General features: G+C 42.7%; 1 protein-coding gene across 1 annotated transcript; it reads left to right on the top strand.

Annotated features, from left to right (window-relative positions):
• Positions 1 to 559: 559 nt before the first annotated feature.
• gch1 (GTP cyclohydrolase 1) lies at positions 560 to 14972 on the top strand. The gene is made up of 6 exons (XM_069165735.1): positions 560 to 1059; positions 7050 to 7159; positions 10862 to 10917; positions 12138 to 12169; positions 12438 to 12522; positions 13477 to 14972. The coding sequence occupies exons 1-6, from the start codon at positions 630 to 632 to the stop codon at positions 13601 to 13603; spliced, it is 840 nt and encodes a 279-aa protein (XP_069021836.1). The 5' UTR covers positions 560 to 629; the 3' UTR covers positions 13604 to 14972.
• The last annotated feature ends 1987 nt before the right edge of the window (positions 14973 to 16959 follow it).

Here is a 16959-nt window from a genome sequence, read left to right as displayed (position 1 = left end):
AGACCACAGTCGTAACACAACCACGGAGACGCACAAAAGAACCACGGAGACGCACAAAAGAACCACGGAGACGCACAAAAGTTTCTGTGTTGCCAACACAGTTTACCGACGGCGGGCCGGCCCGTCTCGGCTCGACTCGCAACGAAAAACATCATTCAAAATCCTGTTTGTAGCGAGCAAAAGCTCCTCTCCTCCTGTGCTCGGCAGCCTCTCTGAGAAATGATATCTGGAAAAACTAGCAGATTGGAGACAAAGCGTAGCTAAAGCAGCTAAAGCAGCTAAAGCAGCTAAAGCGGAGAGCTGAAGAAAACACGTCTGCTCTGTAGGGCTGCTGGAAGTTACAGTGAAACCCTGAAGATACACAAAACAACCACAAAGACACACAAAACAACCACTTTAATGACCTTCCACCTCTGGAAAATGATGTACATGTGAGGAGGTGGCCCCGCCCCCTTGGGACTAACCAGCCAATGGGAGCGCTCCGTGGATTATCCTGCCCCTATAAACCCCGGGGGGGTGGGAAGGGGGGGGGGGGGTGCTGAGGCAGCGAGGAGCGCCCACTTCAACTGGAAATAAAACCAGCGGAGCGAACTGCGGCCGGAAACTGATCCAACAAGTGCTCAGCTCAGATGGACCGGACGGAACCAGAAGTGATGGAGCACGCCAAGCAGACACAGTACACTTCGGCCGACAAAAAGGATGCCGGGGACGGCGGCGGCGGCGGCGGCTCCGTGTTCAACGGACACTTTGACGGGATGGTGAAGCGGCCGGCCGGCGGCACCGGTCACGGCTCAGATCCGCCGGCACCGGGCGCCGAGTCCGGGTCGCACCGGCCGGACGCAGCCGCCGCCGCCGACTCGGTGATGGAGACCTGGAAGGAGGAGCGCACCCGCAGCGTGGAGGACAACGAGATGAACCTGCCGTCCCTGGCCGCAGCCTACACCACCATCCTGAGGGGGCTCGGGGAGGACCCGCAGCGGCAGGGGCTCCTCAAAACCCCCTGGAGGGCCGCCACCGCCATGCAGTTCTTCACCAAGGGCTACCAGGAGAAAATTATCGGTGAGTTTGTAAATCCACAAAGCCGCTCAGGGGGCGGCGGGGATTTGTGCTGCGGTCAACAGGTGGCAGGTCCGACCGAGGAGAAGACAGCAAGGTTTCACATGAGAAATTACAAAAAAAACAACTTCAAAACTGACCCAGGGGAAAGTGTTGGAGTTTTAATTTGGGATATTTAAACTTGTGATACACTATACAATACATTTTTACTGAATTTCAGTGGGAAATATTGCACTTTTTCAAGCCCTGCATTGATCCGGCAGCTGTAGTGACTTTGTACTTTTAGATTTTACATCCAAATCAGACAATCACTTTATAAAAATGTAACATCAATCCACCAGTAATATGAATAAGTTTAGAGGGGCCATTCTGCCAAACAAATACTCATTTTTAATACTTTATTTTGCATGTTTTTTGCTCACTGTAACTTGCATATTCAAGTTTTATTTTAGTGGTTTTTTTTTTTTACTTCTTGCTGAACACTTTATTCACTTCTATCAGAGGGATCAGTTAAACATGTTTTATTGAGTGAAAAATGTTTCAAGCTGGAGTTTCCAGCTGCAGGAATCATTCAAATGTTTCTGTCAAAACAACAAAAAATGTCATTTATAACCAGGTTAAAATGCATCTGCTTAAACATCTGGGAATTATTCCTTGAACACCTTGAAACAGTCTTTCTGTCACATTTGTAGACCTTCATGATTAAAACTCGTGTTACTCTCCTCAGGGAAGAAATACCCAAGTAATAAAGTATTTCCATTGTTATTTCCACTGCAGCAGTCAGGTTCTTTGCAACAGTAAAAGTACAAATACTCCATCAGCAAATCGTGCACTGATGAATATTTATTGAATAAAATAAAGTGATTCAACGGGCAGAATTTTTTTTTATCCAATGTAAAGGTACTCGTAATTATTTGTGATGCATGAAAAGCAGCGTTTTACGTCGTATAACCGGTTATTTATTGTCAGATAGTGAAGTAAAAGTACAATAATTTATTTGGTAATGTAAGTAATATGTACACAAACATGTATATTTTATTTTATATATATTTAATCTACCTTTATTCTCTATTTATTTTGCTGCCAAATGAACCTTCGTTGTGTATTCATATTTAATTTAAATTGTGAATCAATCTAATATGGATGTACTCGAGTACCTCGCAAGAATACCTGACTACGTGTACTTAGTTACTTTCCACCACTGAACTTGTCACATCGTGTTTTCTCACTGAAAATAACCCCTTTTTAAACAGGAATTAAATGCCAAACACGTGTATCTTATTTAGAAGTATTAAAGCTCATCAACTAAAACCAGTTAATATCCATTAAACTGAAGACTGCAAAAAAAAACTAATTTCACCTCTTAAAACCTTTTTCTACTTGATTTTTTTTTCATGTGTTTCCATCTATAACATCTTTTTAATTAAACCAATAAACATCCTGTTTCCCGTCGACTAAATTGATCAGTGAAGGACATTTCACAGACTAAAATAGCTAATTGCTGAATTAATTACCAGAAAAATCCATTAAAGAGTTTAGTTTGAAGTGATTTTTTTGTTATTGTTGTTGTTGTTGTTGTTGTCATCCACAAGTCTCATTTTTGGTTTGTTTTTGACCCTTTTGGGATCCTTGAAGATTTGAAACAGTTTGTGATGATGTAACCGGTGGAAGAGGTGAACATCATGCGTCCACATGGGTCGGCTTCTCCACGCTCCGGCGTGTTGGGAGTCGGAGGAGATCTGCCCCCTTTTGCAGAGCTCCATCTGGAGGTAGTTATGGGGGGAGTTGTTGTGGATGTGTGTTATAAAGCTGTAACACTTAAAGAAGGAATGCGAGGTGGTGGTGGTGGTGGTGGTGGTGGAGGGGGGGGGGGCGAGGGGAACGAGGCAAAGAAGAGATTTCTTTCTTTTTTTTTTTTTAAAGTCCAGACTCGTATGCCCTGGAAGCTCCTCTCGTCTCCAGGAGGACGGTGGACGGTGGACAGTGGACGGTGCAGATAATGATGGTTTACATGTATGCTGCACCGTCTGTCTGCCGATTGGTCGTCACGGGAGACTCCCCCCTTTGACTTCCTGGAGGCAGAAAACACACAAAAACAAACACACACACACACACACACACACACACACACAAACACACAAAAAGTTGTGGAGCGTTTACAGCACTTTATGTGTGTGTGTGTGTTTGTGTGTGTGTGTGTGTGTGTGTGTGTGTGTGTGTGTGTGTGTGTGTGTGTGTGTGTGTGTGTGTGTCTGTGTGTGTTCAGTTTTTTTTCATCCCAACCTGAGCTTCAAATCCTCTTGTTGTTGAGCACCTGACCAACGCCAGCGATTAATGAGGGAAAGTTGAAGGATTAAAAAAGGAGCGTAACAATACCAGAGCCTCGTTAGTGGAAATGTTTAGCATTTAAAAAATTAAAATAAAAAAAAGTAATCTCCAACTATTTTCTTATTAATAGCTCTGAATTATTGTCTATATTCATTATTTTCACATAATTATGAAAAAAAGTCTATTTTTTTCAAGTTAATGTATTCAGATTGTTTTTATTATAAAAAAAAAATTAAAAATCCAACCAAAATATGAATTTACTGACAAATAAAACAAGAAACCTGCAATGTTTTTTGTATTTCAGAAGCAGAAAAAAATGGGATTTAAAAATAGATTTATAAAACATTAAATTTCCAGCAAAATGTTTGCATGCTCACACATCAAACAAAACAAAACAAAAAATCTGCCTTGCGTTGGCTTGATAGCTTGTTACCGTGACGACGTTAGCCTTGTCTGTGGACTTCTGGACTCGGAGTCGAGTGTTACAAAAAAAAAAAAAACGTCCAGACGATCTCAGCCTTGTTATTTCAAAGATTTAGCTCAAGTCCACGGTAAAAATTGCAAAATGTTTTACGTGCTACGGCTCAGAAATATTTGTGTAACTTTTGTATTTATTGTCACAACGTTCCCAAATCTCAGCAACTATTGATAAAATGTTGGCAAAACAACAGCTGTAATAAACCAGATTTCCCTCAATTTGAAAACGCCATCGCAGATTTAACGAGACGTTTTCTTCACTTGCGTTAATTAACAAGCGGCGCTACGCAAACTGGCAACCCTCCGACCTGTTTAAAGGACGAACAGCTGATCGCCAGCTGTTTAGCGCGGTTGCCCAGCAACCTTCAAAGCCCGTGGTTTAGTAGCCTCCGACCAAAAAAAGAAAACAAAAAGGCGTCTTAAAGGCATCGGGGGAGTCAATAAACATCTTTTTTTTATTTTTATTTTTTTTAAATAAACAGAAACACAATTTCCTGAAACTCAGCAGATCTGAAAGCGTCGTGGAGACGGAAGATTACGGGATGTTGAAACGGCTGCTTGTAAATGTCGTGTGTGTGTGTGTGTGTGTCTCTTTGTGTGTCTCTGTGTGTCTCGTCTCTGTGTGTCTCTCTGTGTGTCTCTGTCTATTTAAAGGCAGGGATGGACGGCGGTGACTCACCAACACATGCCCCCGGGGGGGTTACGCCTCGGTTTTGAGTGCGTATATAAAAACCAATTCTGTGCAAAATAATAATTTCGACACGAAGCAAAGTGAGGGACGCTGAAAATGAATGAATTCAACATCAACTCATCTTCTTTATTTGTTTTTTTTCACGGCACGCAGCAGGTGGGGAGGTCGGTCCGGGTCTTATTTCGCGATGGATAAGAATCCAGATCTTCATCCAAAGTATCTAAAAACCTTCGTGTACGTACGGGAGAGTGTGTGTCCTCCCCACACACACACACACACACACACACACACACACACACACACACACACACACACACACACAGAAGGCAGCACTATTGAATGTAAGCGCTGATGATGATGAGTAACGCTGTCATTACCTGATAACCGCCTCGCCTTGCTGTCGCCCGGGGCGCTCGCGCCGACCGCCGTCCTCACCGGTTGCCCTTTTATTTAGTTTTGCTCGGCTGACGTCATTTTCCTTCAGGTCGTGTGCGCGAGTGCGCGAGAGAGACATTTCTACTGTAACTGCTGCCTTAACGAGAAGTTGGCGATATTTCATTTCACCCGGAAGTCCTCAGAGCATCGTTCTGTCGGGAGGAATTACATCAAGATCGCAGTTGGCGTCAAAGTAATCGATGTTTTATAAAAGCTGTTTCTCATTGTCTGGATCTTTCCATTGGAAGTTAAAAGAAGTTTTGTGCAGTTGCAGAAGTTGCCTGACGATCGTCACGTTTTTTTAGTTTTTTTTTGTCGTCCGGTCGTCTGGACAGCCGTGTGCACACTGCGAAACAGGAAGTGCTAATCTGGGATTAAACGGTGCAGACATGAAAATACGTTAAATTAATAGCGTTCAAACAAACCTCCAGATCCCTAAACTTATTTGGATGAAAAAAAAAAAAAAGCAAAATAAATGTAAAATGCGTCCACCTGCAGTTTTCCTCTGAATAAAATCGTTTAGATATCGCCGTGTTTCCACATCCTTAAATCGGCGACAACAACGTTATCCGCTGCTGTGAAGTCTCGCTTTAGGCCTCGACTTGTTCTTGATTACAAAACTTCCGAACAGCATTAGCGCTTTATTACAGCGACGACCTGAAGGCAAACTTCATCCAGGATGTGGTCGTCTTGTCCGGGAGCTCCAGATTCAACAAACAGAACTTTTTAAAAGCCAAAATCTGCAGAACATCTACTCGGACCTAAAGCAGGTGTTTTCCTACGCCGTCCTTTGGAGCGCCACCAGCTGGTTAAAGCGTTCACTTACTTTCAGAAAACAAAACGTGATACTGTTCGTTTAACCTGTTGACTGGATATAAAAGTTTTCGGAGCTTCCGAGTCTGAAAAATGATGCAGAAGGGCCTTAAGCTGCAATACCACCGAGTCGGCTCCAAAAATGCTCCGTCTCCGTAGACTCCCATTCAACTTCGTCTCATTAAATTCTCAGTCAATAAAATGTGTCCATCAGTTATCTCGGTGTCGTTAGTTAAAGTCGCTCCTTCTTATTAGTTTTCTGGAAGTCCATCTGAAAATAATCCCTCATTCATTAGAAAATCAACTTAAAAAAAAAAAAAAGAAACCTGTTTTTGGGGGGGGCGTGTCTGTTTGATTGACAGGCTTGTGGTGCAGTCAGGTTCCAGCTATCGGTGGGCGGGACGTAGCGTGGTCAGGTTTCCAATCAGATCGAGTCTGATCCACAGCCCGCGGCTGGCAGGCGGAAACCTTATTATGAATCAGAAAACAACAGCACTCGGAGTTGGAACTGTTTATTGTAAATAAGATCATCAGATAAAAGGCGCCGGCTCAGCAGAGGAGAAGCTGTCGAACTCGAATGTGTTGCTGATGAGGTGTTTCTCAGACGGCATCATAATCCCACGAACAGAAATGTCCTCCTGCCTCCGAACGACGGACAGCTGACACCTGCAACGAGTCAGCGCGTTCTGCCGCTGCCGGCGGCCTCGACCCCTCCTCGCCGCCTCTCCCTCCGACAGATAGCCGCTCAGGAAATTAAAAAACCTGCCGCGGCGAGAGCGAGGCGCGTCGCCCACAAACAGATAAAGCCGTTTATTGAACCTCGGCAAAAAAAAAAAAAAACATCTGAAAAAATGCAATAAAGCAAACAGCAGGGAAGGAGGAAGCGGAGCTATAATTAGACGGAGAGAAAGTCAACGATAACGAGTGAACGGCGGAGGTGAAGCGGCCGGCGTCGGGCTGGTTTCCGTCTGTCCTCAAAACAATACGGAAAGTGATGAAGGATGGATTTTAAAGAGTTTAAACACCGACTGAATAATTCCCGTCAACGGCTGTAAAACAACGGTTCAAAAGTACCAGAAATGGTCACCGCAGCTGTGAAAGTACGTTTTTACACCTGAAATGTAAAAGTCGACGGTCTGAAGGTTAAATTATTTGGAAAAAAAAAAAAAAAAAGAAGCTGTTGGAGGTTTTTAGATTTTTCTTTCATTTCCTTTTTTTTTTGTTTGTTTTTGTTTTTCTTTCTCTCCAGACGTGCTGAACGACGCCATCTTCGACGAAGACCACGACGAGTTGGTGATCGTCAAGGACATCGACATGTTCTCCATGTGCGAACATCACCTGGTGCCCATCTTCGGCAGGGTGAGAGGACACACACGCACACGCACACACACACACACACACGCACACGCACACACACACACACACACACACACACCATGTTGTTTCACTGCCGTGGGGGAGCTACGATTGTGTTGTTGCCATGGCACCACAGCTTAGATGGTTTGCAGCGGCTGTTTTGTTCCCGGTAGAACTCGGTGTTGACAGTCTGACTCTCTGAGGGGGGACGAATTCACGGGGACACCGACGTCAAAGAAAAAAACCCCACCCGGCGTCTCCTGACCCGACGCGCCCTCTTCGGTCTCTGAACAGTGAAGCTCCGCCCCCTCTCGAAACGTAAACGGCGCCCAGAACGACCTCGCCCGGCTCGTCGCCTCATCGCCGTTAGACTTCCTGAAGCGTTTCGAGTGTCTCTGTTGACGATTTCCAGAGTTTGATCCGATATCGGATGTTTTTCTGGGCCCTGATTCCGTAGTTGAAATCACTGCATGGGCTCAGGAACACTCGGCTGTAAGCGGGTGTGTTGAATTTTTTTATTTTTTTTTACCCCAAAATCTGACATTTCTCTGCTCCAGTTTCAGGTCCGCGGTCAACGTGCGGCCCTCGGGTGCTGATGTCGCTCAAGAGACGTAACTTTGATCCACCCTCGTATTTTTTATCACGACAGGAGCTTTTATTCACAATCGAAATAATTACAGCTGAAAAACTGAGTGATTCTTGCCGTATGTTTTTTTTTTTTTTTATATAATCTCGTACACAACAAAAAAACCATCGAAGCAGACGTGAGCAGATCTTAAAAAAAAACATTTTCTCTGACGTTTGTCTGAACATGAGAAACAATCAGATAAGCTCAAATCTGTTTATCTGTTGTCGGGTGTGTTTTTTTGTTTTTTTTTCTCCTCCCTGCTCCTTTGACATCATTACTCTCCACTAAAGCCCGGTCGGCCACTTCTTCTTCATCTTCCTCTTCTCTCTCGTTCTGCCTCCTCTTCTTCGGCTCTCTCTTCTCCGCCCATCGTCGCCTGCAGGTGCACGTCGTTCAAAGACAATAGAGGCTGGCAGCTCATCCTGTTTCCACCGGTGTAAAAATGGGCTCTGATGACAGCAGTGAATCACACAAACGCTTTTCGCACGCACACACACACGCACACACACACACACACGCACACGCACACGCACACACACCTCCGTCGTCATCCTCATCCAGCCTCGTGTCTCCTCCGTCCTCCTCTTATTGTCGGCGTGCAGGTAGCCGATGATGAGTTGACTTTATTGCAGGCTGTCATTGACTTTTACGGTCAGCAGAGACGCTGTCATATCAAGACAATACGCAGGAAAAACAAAACAACCAAACGTCTGTCACTTTGTATTCAGGTGTAATCACTTCTTCACCGTGATGCAATTTAAGGTGTCGATCTTTAAACCGAAACGGCTTCGGGTTGTTGGACTCGTTTCTCCGGTCGATGTTTTGAGACCTTTTGATTCGTGATTTTCTGCAAATAATACGCAAAAAAAACCATGTATGTGCTGTACAAAGGTTTTAGGACTCTAAAAGTAGTGAGGCATCTTATAAAGATAATAACATATCTATGCAGAAGTGCCTTAAACTGTAATACCCCCGCGGGGCCACTAGGGGTTGGCTCAAAAAAAAAAGCGCCAGTTTTCCATAGACTCCCATTCAACTTCTTTCGTGACGTTCTCGATCGCATTTCTTCCACGAGTCTTCCTGCATGTCATTCGCTAAATTCACTGATCCATGTTTAGTTTTTCTGGAGGTCCATCTGACAATAATCCCGTCGTTAATTAGAAAATAAGCTTTAAGTAGATGTGTTTCTGGGGGGCGTGTCTGTTTGATCATTGATAATAATAAATAATATTATATAAATAATAATATTGATAAATAACTGAAAAACTTATTTCTCTTTTAATATATATAGATTTTGTTGAAGGATTTAATTTTTTTTTTTTTTTTATCCAGGTTGAATTTACAATACTTTTATAGGTTGTAATAAAGTTGTTTGCACGTTATCAAATTTTCTTCCTTTTTGTTTTAATTTTTTTTCTCAAAACAAAGTGTTTTTAAAAAAAAAAAAAAAAAAAAAGAAGTAATTTCACAAAACTGAGTGACGTGAAGTAATATTGTTTTGGCCACTAGAGGGCAGAAGAACTCCACAACACGCTGACAGACGCGTATCTCCGACATATTGTCTCCATATAAAGTGCTGCTTGTTTAAACATCGGAAAGACAGAAAGTAGTATTTGATAAAAAAAATTAAAAATAAAAAAAAAACTCGTACTTTTAAAACTGAAACGCTTTCTTCCGCTTTTAGTTGCTAACTTTGTGCGTCTGCTTTAAACGAGATCAAGAACTAAAAGTAAACGTGCCACGAAACAAAAGCGACGAAACTAAACGTGGCTTGAACAAAGAAAAAACTAAATCTGTTGTAATATTATTTTCTATTGATGATATATTTTATTTTTTTTAAACTCGCTCCATCATCATCGCTCTAAAGCACGTCAGAAAATATATTAAAAAAATAAAACTTGATCAGATAAGCGAAGAAGCGTGAGCGGCTTGATGTCGGTATATCAGGCGGCTGCAGACGGGAAGAAGAAACAAAAATGGAAAGAAAACAGGAAGAGATCTTTGCACGCTTGTTGCCGCTGCCCTTTCTCTCGTCTCGTCAACAAATTGCGTCTGACGTGTGTGTGTGTGTGTGTGTGTGTGTGTGTGTGTGTGTGTGTGTGTGTGTGTGTGTGTGTGTGTGTGTGTGTGTATGCGTGTGTGTGTGTGTGTATTAGAGCCTGCAGTCGTCCACAGCGGCGATTCTCCATCGTCCTCCTCTCGTCTCGTCCACCCCGTTCGACTCTCGTCCTTTTTTTTTTTTTTCTCTCTCCGAGCCCGACGGTTTAAAAACTCGTCACCGTTTGCATTTGAATCAACAGTTTGCGTTCATATCCTCCCGTTTTCTGTTTCAGCTGATGTTAGCGAGCCTTTCAGACATTCAGACGTGTCCTCAGACGTGGATTTTTACAGCCGGTTCATGTTTGCAGTTCTGTCCGGTTTGTTTGAAACACTGGATTTAAACCCTGGTTTCATATTCAGGGGAAACACGCGATGATGTAATATTCAACAGCAGAACATGCAGTAGATTTATATTATATTTGTATATTTACTATACAAAAGCGTTAAAAATGGGTGGCGTATACAACTCTCAGTCAAGAGACGATTACAGGGAAGAAATTCCTTCAGGGAAAGTGAAGTACATCGGAGAAGGAGCTAAATATTAGAAATTGCAGATGATGATTGACAAAGACTTGCGGAAGAAGCGCCGGTTCACCGAGTCGAGATCAAGATTTGGAAATGTCAGAAGATTACGGCGTGTTGTTGTGAATACACGAATACTATTTTAAAAGATCCACATGAAAAAAAAATAATCATCCCTCCCAATATTCTGTCTGCTGCACAAAACAGATGTTTAAACTTAAAATCGCACTTTGCAAAATCAAAACAAAGGCGAGAGACAGGAAACCGAGCTGGAACTCCAGAAACTGTTTCACTGTAAAGCAGACTGAAGATTTGTTTGGATTGAGATGATTCGAGGAGTCTGTAAATGTTTAGTTTTTTTTTTAAAGGATCCTTCTTTAAAAAAAATATATTTTTTCTAGCCGAGCTGAGATCCGTAACAAACTGCACCTTAAGCTTTGTCACGTTTTGTGCAGGTTCACATCGGTTACCTCCCCAACAAGAGAGTCCTGGGACTCAGCAAGCTGGCCAGGTGAGTAAATTTGACTCTTCTATGAATCACTCTGTGTGTGTGTTCGTGTCTGTGTTTAAGCTGATTATTAAAAGTAGTGTGTACTGGTGTAGAATCTGAATCCCGCTGACCCCAATACCTTCGGGGCTTATCGTACTAACACCCTTTACTAACGCAGCGCCGGACACGTACGCACACGCGCGCCAAGGTGGCGACGAAATGCCCTTTTTTTTTTAAAAGACAAAATCGGGATGTCGGCGACCCGTTCGCCAGGTGGCGCCGATCAAAAACCTCTGAAAAAGAAATGCTCATAATACTGTCAGTAAATAAATTTATCGCCCGGAAAAAAAAAAAGGTTCACAGATCGACCCGCCACTCGGCGTTAAAAAAAACGACTGCCGTTGCCGGGGGCAACCTTCGCTTGCGCTGCGAAATGAATCGTTTTAGATGCTCCGGTGTCGTCGTCGTCGTCGTCTTCTTCTGCTTCTCTATAAAATGGACCGACCGTCTTCTCGGTCCCCCGTTTTTTGGTCTTTGGTGACATTTCCTCGGAGGTGAACGGGGTCGAGTTTGTCCGAAGCGGTTTCGCTCACGGAGAAGAGCAGCAGGTCGGAGGTCGGAGGTCGGAGAGCGGGTCGTTTATTTTTCTGCAGATCTGCAGGATCTACGGCTGCTTTAAAATGACTGAGCGAGTTTTCTGGAGGTTTGTCGTCGTGACGTCCAAACGGAGCTGGTTTCATCATGTTCGTGAGGAAAGTCCGGATCAACGTACCGACTTTACAGGAAGTGACGTGAAATAACATTCAAAAAGATAATAGAAGTGCTTTCATTATTTTATATTTCTTATATCACGACTATATTGTTGTTATGTTTTTTTGTTTTTTTTATCGGCTATATCTCATGTTCCGATATTTCTACGCTTCATAGACTAATATTACTTTATACTGTGTCGTTACCATTTATGAAGGCTTTTCTTAAAAGTGTGTTAATGTCTTTTTAAATGAAAGATAATTGATTTTTCCTGTAAGTAAAGCCATTATGGAGACATTTCTCATAGTTGCCAGGTTGTGAAAAATCCCCCTCCATCGGTAGAACTTGTCAGTGGAGGAAATGCAACAAAAATGAATTTTTAAACTTACAGAAAAAGAGAGAGATGTTTATTTTTTCTTTTTCTCTCGTCAATCAGTTTTGATTTGAATTAATTGAATGATGCATTAACAGTTTCCGTCTCTCCTCCTCAGGATTGTTGAAATCTACAGCCGTCGACTACAAGGTACCAAAAAAAAACCCAAAAAACTTCTACTGTTACATGAAAATTCTATTTTGACGTATTTATACTTTTAAGTAATTTAATTTTATTACACTTTTAAATGCATTTCAGAGGGAAATATTGCTCCATTTCAATTGAGAATAATATTTTACATAAAAAGGTGGACGAGACTACCCGACTGTCATTTTAAACAGCTCGCGAAGCGGTCAGCGATCAAGGTCCGGACTGTTTGCTCGAACTGTTTGCTCACGTCTGTCTTGTCCGTCCACAGTTCAGGAGAGGCTGACCAAACAGATCGCCGTGGCGATCACCGAGGCCCTGCAGCCCACCGGGGTCGGAGTCGTCATCGAGGCCACGTACGTTCGTCCGGAGTCAAATATATCTGCTCTCCTTCTGTCTTCTTCACGAGTAACATTTTATTTCTCTCGTCTTTTTCTTTTTTCTCTCTCTCTCTCTTTCTCCATCTCCACTCGTCTTCTTTTCTTTGTCTAGTTTTATGAAAGCTTTGTTTTCCACCGCAGACGCTTTCCCCGGGAAACAGAAAATCTTTTGAGGAACCTGCCTGTCAAAGATAAAACGAATTAGCCGGCTGACGTGCCCCATGCCTCCGGGAATACATAATGGATGCGACGATAAAAAAAACAAAACGATGACGGTCCAAAATGTTCTCATGGCAGATTGAAGTCTAAAATCCTGCTGCGTGTTTTGACAAAACCCGGACTCCGTCGTCATCGTCGCAGAGTTTCTTCTGCAGAGAAGAAACTAAATAAACGTGTTTGCAGTTGCATGTTTTTAGAAATCAGGGGTGGGGAGAAAAAAACAACAACGTTCAAACTATTAGATCCTGGTTCCTCCAGTAGAAACGCAGGTCGAGGAACTGGGTTCTTCAAAAGGTTCTTTCTACAGTGAGTTTCCATGGTAACTAACGTATTCCCACAGAAGTGAGCGATGTCTCTTTATATTTTCAGCTCCATCTCCGTTGAATCTTCATGTTAGTTCTTCCATTTTGAACGTATTGTTCGTTGCATCTGTCACAATGTTCTCAAACCGTTTTATTGTTTTTTTTGGGGGCGGTTTTGACTTTTTTTTTTTTGTTTCACTCTTTGTGACAATTAAGAGGAAAACGGTTTTCCGTCTTTTGTTTTTGCTAGTTTGAAAACTGTCTTAATTTACCCAGAATTCATTGCAAATTAGCCTCACTTTTCTTTACTTCCTCTTTCTCTTCTTTCTCCTTCTGTCTTCTTTTTTATTTCTATTTAATGAATTTGAAATCCTCCCCCCCCCCCCCCCCCCCCCCCCCCCCACTGCAGCCACATGTGCATGGTGATGCGCGGCGTTCAGAAGATGAACAGTAAAACCGTCACCAGCACCATGTTGGGCGTCTTCAGGGAAGATCCGAAAACCCGCGATGAGTTCCTGACGCTCATCAGGTGCTGAGGAGGAGGAGGGTGAAGCTCCTCCTCTTCCTCCTCCTCCCGTTGCCTGGGGTTACCTCCACCTTTGCGGACCAGCTGCCGTGCTACCTGTGTGTGTGTGGGGGTGTGTGTGTGTGTGTGTGTGTGTGTGTGTTGGGGGTGGGAGGGGTGTTTCCATCACACCGAAGGCAGTGACACAATCTGTTTTCAGTCATTGTAGTCCGCAGATAAAATGAAGCGTTGCCACGGTGATTTCAGGCCGTTGACTGACATTTTGTTTACTTTTGGGCGACGGGACAGACTTTAACCCCGTTTTTTTGTTTTTTTTGTTCATGCGTATGGTGTATGTGCTTATCCGTTGGATATCAGTCACTGGCCTCGAAAGAAACAGGAGAGTTTATTCAGCCTGAGAAGATAATCACAGAACTTTTTAGTGTTTTGCGTCATTTCTTCTTAATCAAATTTCCAGGAGGCTCAGCGGCCTTCTTTTTTTTTAAATCAACTAATAAATAAATTGAGACTATAACAAAGATTATTCGGCAACTGCTGCAGCCCTCCATGTAACAGTCTTTACATTTGCTCTTTTTATGAATCACTGTTTTAGTCATCTGAGATATCAATAAATGTAAATAAATAATAAATTTACCAATACATTTGAATAATCAGAACTAATCTTAACTGCACAAAACGTCAGACGGGGGAAATCATCGCGGACCGCGGGTAAAAGTGCTGCGTCTGGAAAAAACACGGGTGGTTTCTCCTTTTTAACGTTTTGTTTTTCACTGTCTTACTATTCTTTTTTCTTTTTTAACGGTCGTCTCCATGTGCCAAACCCGCCTCTCGATCGAAACCAAAAAAAAAAATCTACGTCGTGGTGATTTCAGCCGGCGGGAAGCTGCGCTGAAAAACTCAAATTTTCATTTCCACGAGAGGGAAATTCAGTGTGTTAATGTGTGTGTGTGTGTGTGTGTGTGTGTGTGTGTGTGTGTGTGTGTGTGTGTGTGTGTGTGTGTGTGTGTGTGTGTGTTAATGTGTGTTTTCATCACAGTTTTCGTCCCAGCGGATGAAAAGCGTGAAGACGTGCGTGCTTCGTGTTTTATTTGTGTAGAAAATATTCTTGCATTTCAATGCATCATAAAGTCCCCAGACAGATTTTTTTGGGAGGTTTTAACTCGTGTAACGTGTTGGCTGGATGCGTGTGCGTGTGCGTGTGCGTGTGCGTTGGAGGGAAGATGAGCGCCGACAACCGTCTCTGTTGTTGTTTTCGTGGCCTTGTTGAGAAGGACGGCCTGTTTCTTTGGCCGCTTCACCACCATTGTCACTTTATGTACTGTTGTTCGTTTCAAAGACTTTTTAATCCAAGAAAAATAATAAATCTCTCTGTGACTGCATCGACTGCGTGTTTATTCACGGCGCACACAGATGTTCGCTCCGTTGAAAAAAAGACAGATAAATCTTTCATTACATCCATGAAGTGTCAGAAAAAGAAGGAAAAATAGGAAACAAAATCCTCCTTTTATTTTGACTTCGGAAGATTCACGATTTGAACGTTCAAAGCCGTTTTAACCAATAAGATTTAATTCAAATCCATTAATCCTCTCAGATGCAAGCTTTGACTTTGAAAGCGTTGTTATTTTCTCTTGTTTTTTTGCGGTCAAATAAGTATGAAAACGATGTATTTTCTTGGAACAGGAAGAAGTTTTTTAAAACAAAACCAGATGTCCTCATTTGGGGACAGTAGCCTTATTTTACGCTATAAAACAATCAAGTTGAGTGTTTCACAAACTATAAAACTGTTATACGCTATACGAAAATAATAGCAAACACATCGAAAAACTTGAGGATTTGTTCAGGGAATAGTTTGAACTATTTCAGTCTTTCTGCTCCGGACAGAGAAATATGGTCTGATAATGTATCCTATAACTACAAAAAAATGTAAAATCAGTTGATGTAGATTTATTTGTACCTTGTGCAAAAACTATTTATACTCTTGCAAACCCAAATCTTCCGGAGTCCCGTTATCTCAGTCTTAAACTTTCACTTTGCATGAACAATCGGCACACCACAGGCCTGTCAATCAAACAGACACGCCCCCCAAAAAGGCGTCTTTTCAAAGCTTATTTTTGAATTCATTACGGATTATTTTCAGATGGACCTCCAGAAAACTAATAAGAAGGAGCGACTTTAGCTAAAAACACAGTGATAGCTGGTGGAGACATTTTATTGACTGAGAATTTCACGAGAGAAGTTGAATGGGAGTCTATGGCGCCGGAGGATTTTTGGAGCCGACCTCTAGTGGCACTCGGTGGTATTGCAGCTAAAGGCACTTCATCATCTGCCTCATTTTTCAGAGCCGGAAGCCACGAACACTTTTATATACGGTCTGTGGATAGCAGTATATCCCGACACGCCATTCACATTGTCATGTGATACTTTGGTATTTGTATAAATAATAGTTATGACCACTTTACTGTAAGTGTTGGAAAAGTCAGAGCGCCTGCGCTTCATCTACATGACCGTAGGACATATAAAGACTTTTCCTCGCCCTCCTTTGAGAGTGAAGCCGTCGGCCTTCAGCGAGGTCGTGTTGTGTGCAGCAACTAAACGATACTCCACGTTAAACAGCGGAAATACGCCCTTTAAACAGGCCGAGAATCAAGACAACTGGAATCTCCCACGCTCTCAAATGCATCAATACTGCCCGAGTTATTATGAAAATGGTGAATGTGTCCTTTTAACTGAGGAGGGAACGTGTTGCCTCTGAACCTGCCGGTTGAACCTCCGCAGTTGAGTTCAGTGAGCTCAAAACTTCAAAACAGAGTAAAAATGGAAAATGTATGAAACCCTGAAGTTAAAGTGGAAACAGACAAAGCCGGAGGGGGAGGGGGGGGGGGGAGGGGGGGCAGCTTGTTTTTTAGCCCCCAGGGGGTCACTGACAGGGTTAATCTGGCCTCCGGCCCAGTGTGAGGAGCAGAGAGGCGGAGCCGACGGTGGTCTGGATTTCTGACAGAGGCATGACTCAGCAACTTTACATGTGGAGGTTTTGTAACAGCACATTCGTGCATTTCATTTACAGTCGATGTGCTGCTTCGTTGACAAAAAGAAGCAGCTCAAAGGAAAAGACTTTAAAAAGAAGCTCAGTCTGTTGTGTTTTCCTGATTTTTGACCTGATGGTTTAATTTCATCACCGAAACATAAAATAGCTGCAGGTCTTACAAACATTAAATTCAGCTCCAAAGGTTTAATTTAAAAAAGTATATTTTTTCTCTTCCCTGCTGTCCTCTGTAATTTTACTTTTTATGTCCATTTGCAGACATCTAGATGTTACACTTTTATAACCCAAAAAATGGGATTATTGTGAGAGTGGGTCTCTGAAAA

This window comes from Embiotoca jacksoni, unplaced genomic scaffold (genome assembly GCF_022577435.1).
Source record: "Embiotoca jacksoni isolate LCO1_2020_lvr unplaced genomic scaffold, fEmbJac1.0.p SCAF_35, whole genome shotgun sequence".
Lineage (NCBI taxonomy): Eukaryota > Metazoa > Chordata > Actinopteri > Embiotocidae > Embiotoca > Embiotoca jacksoni.
This window is presented reverse-complemented; position numbering and strand designations above follow the sequence as displayed.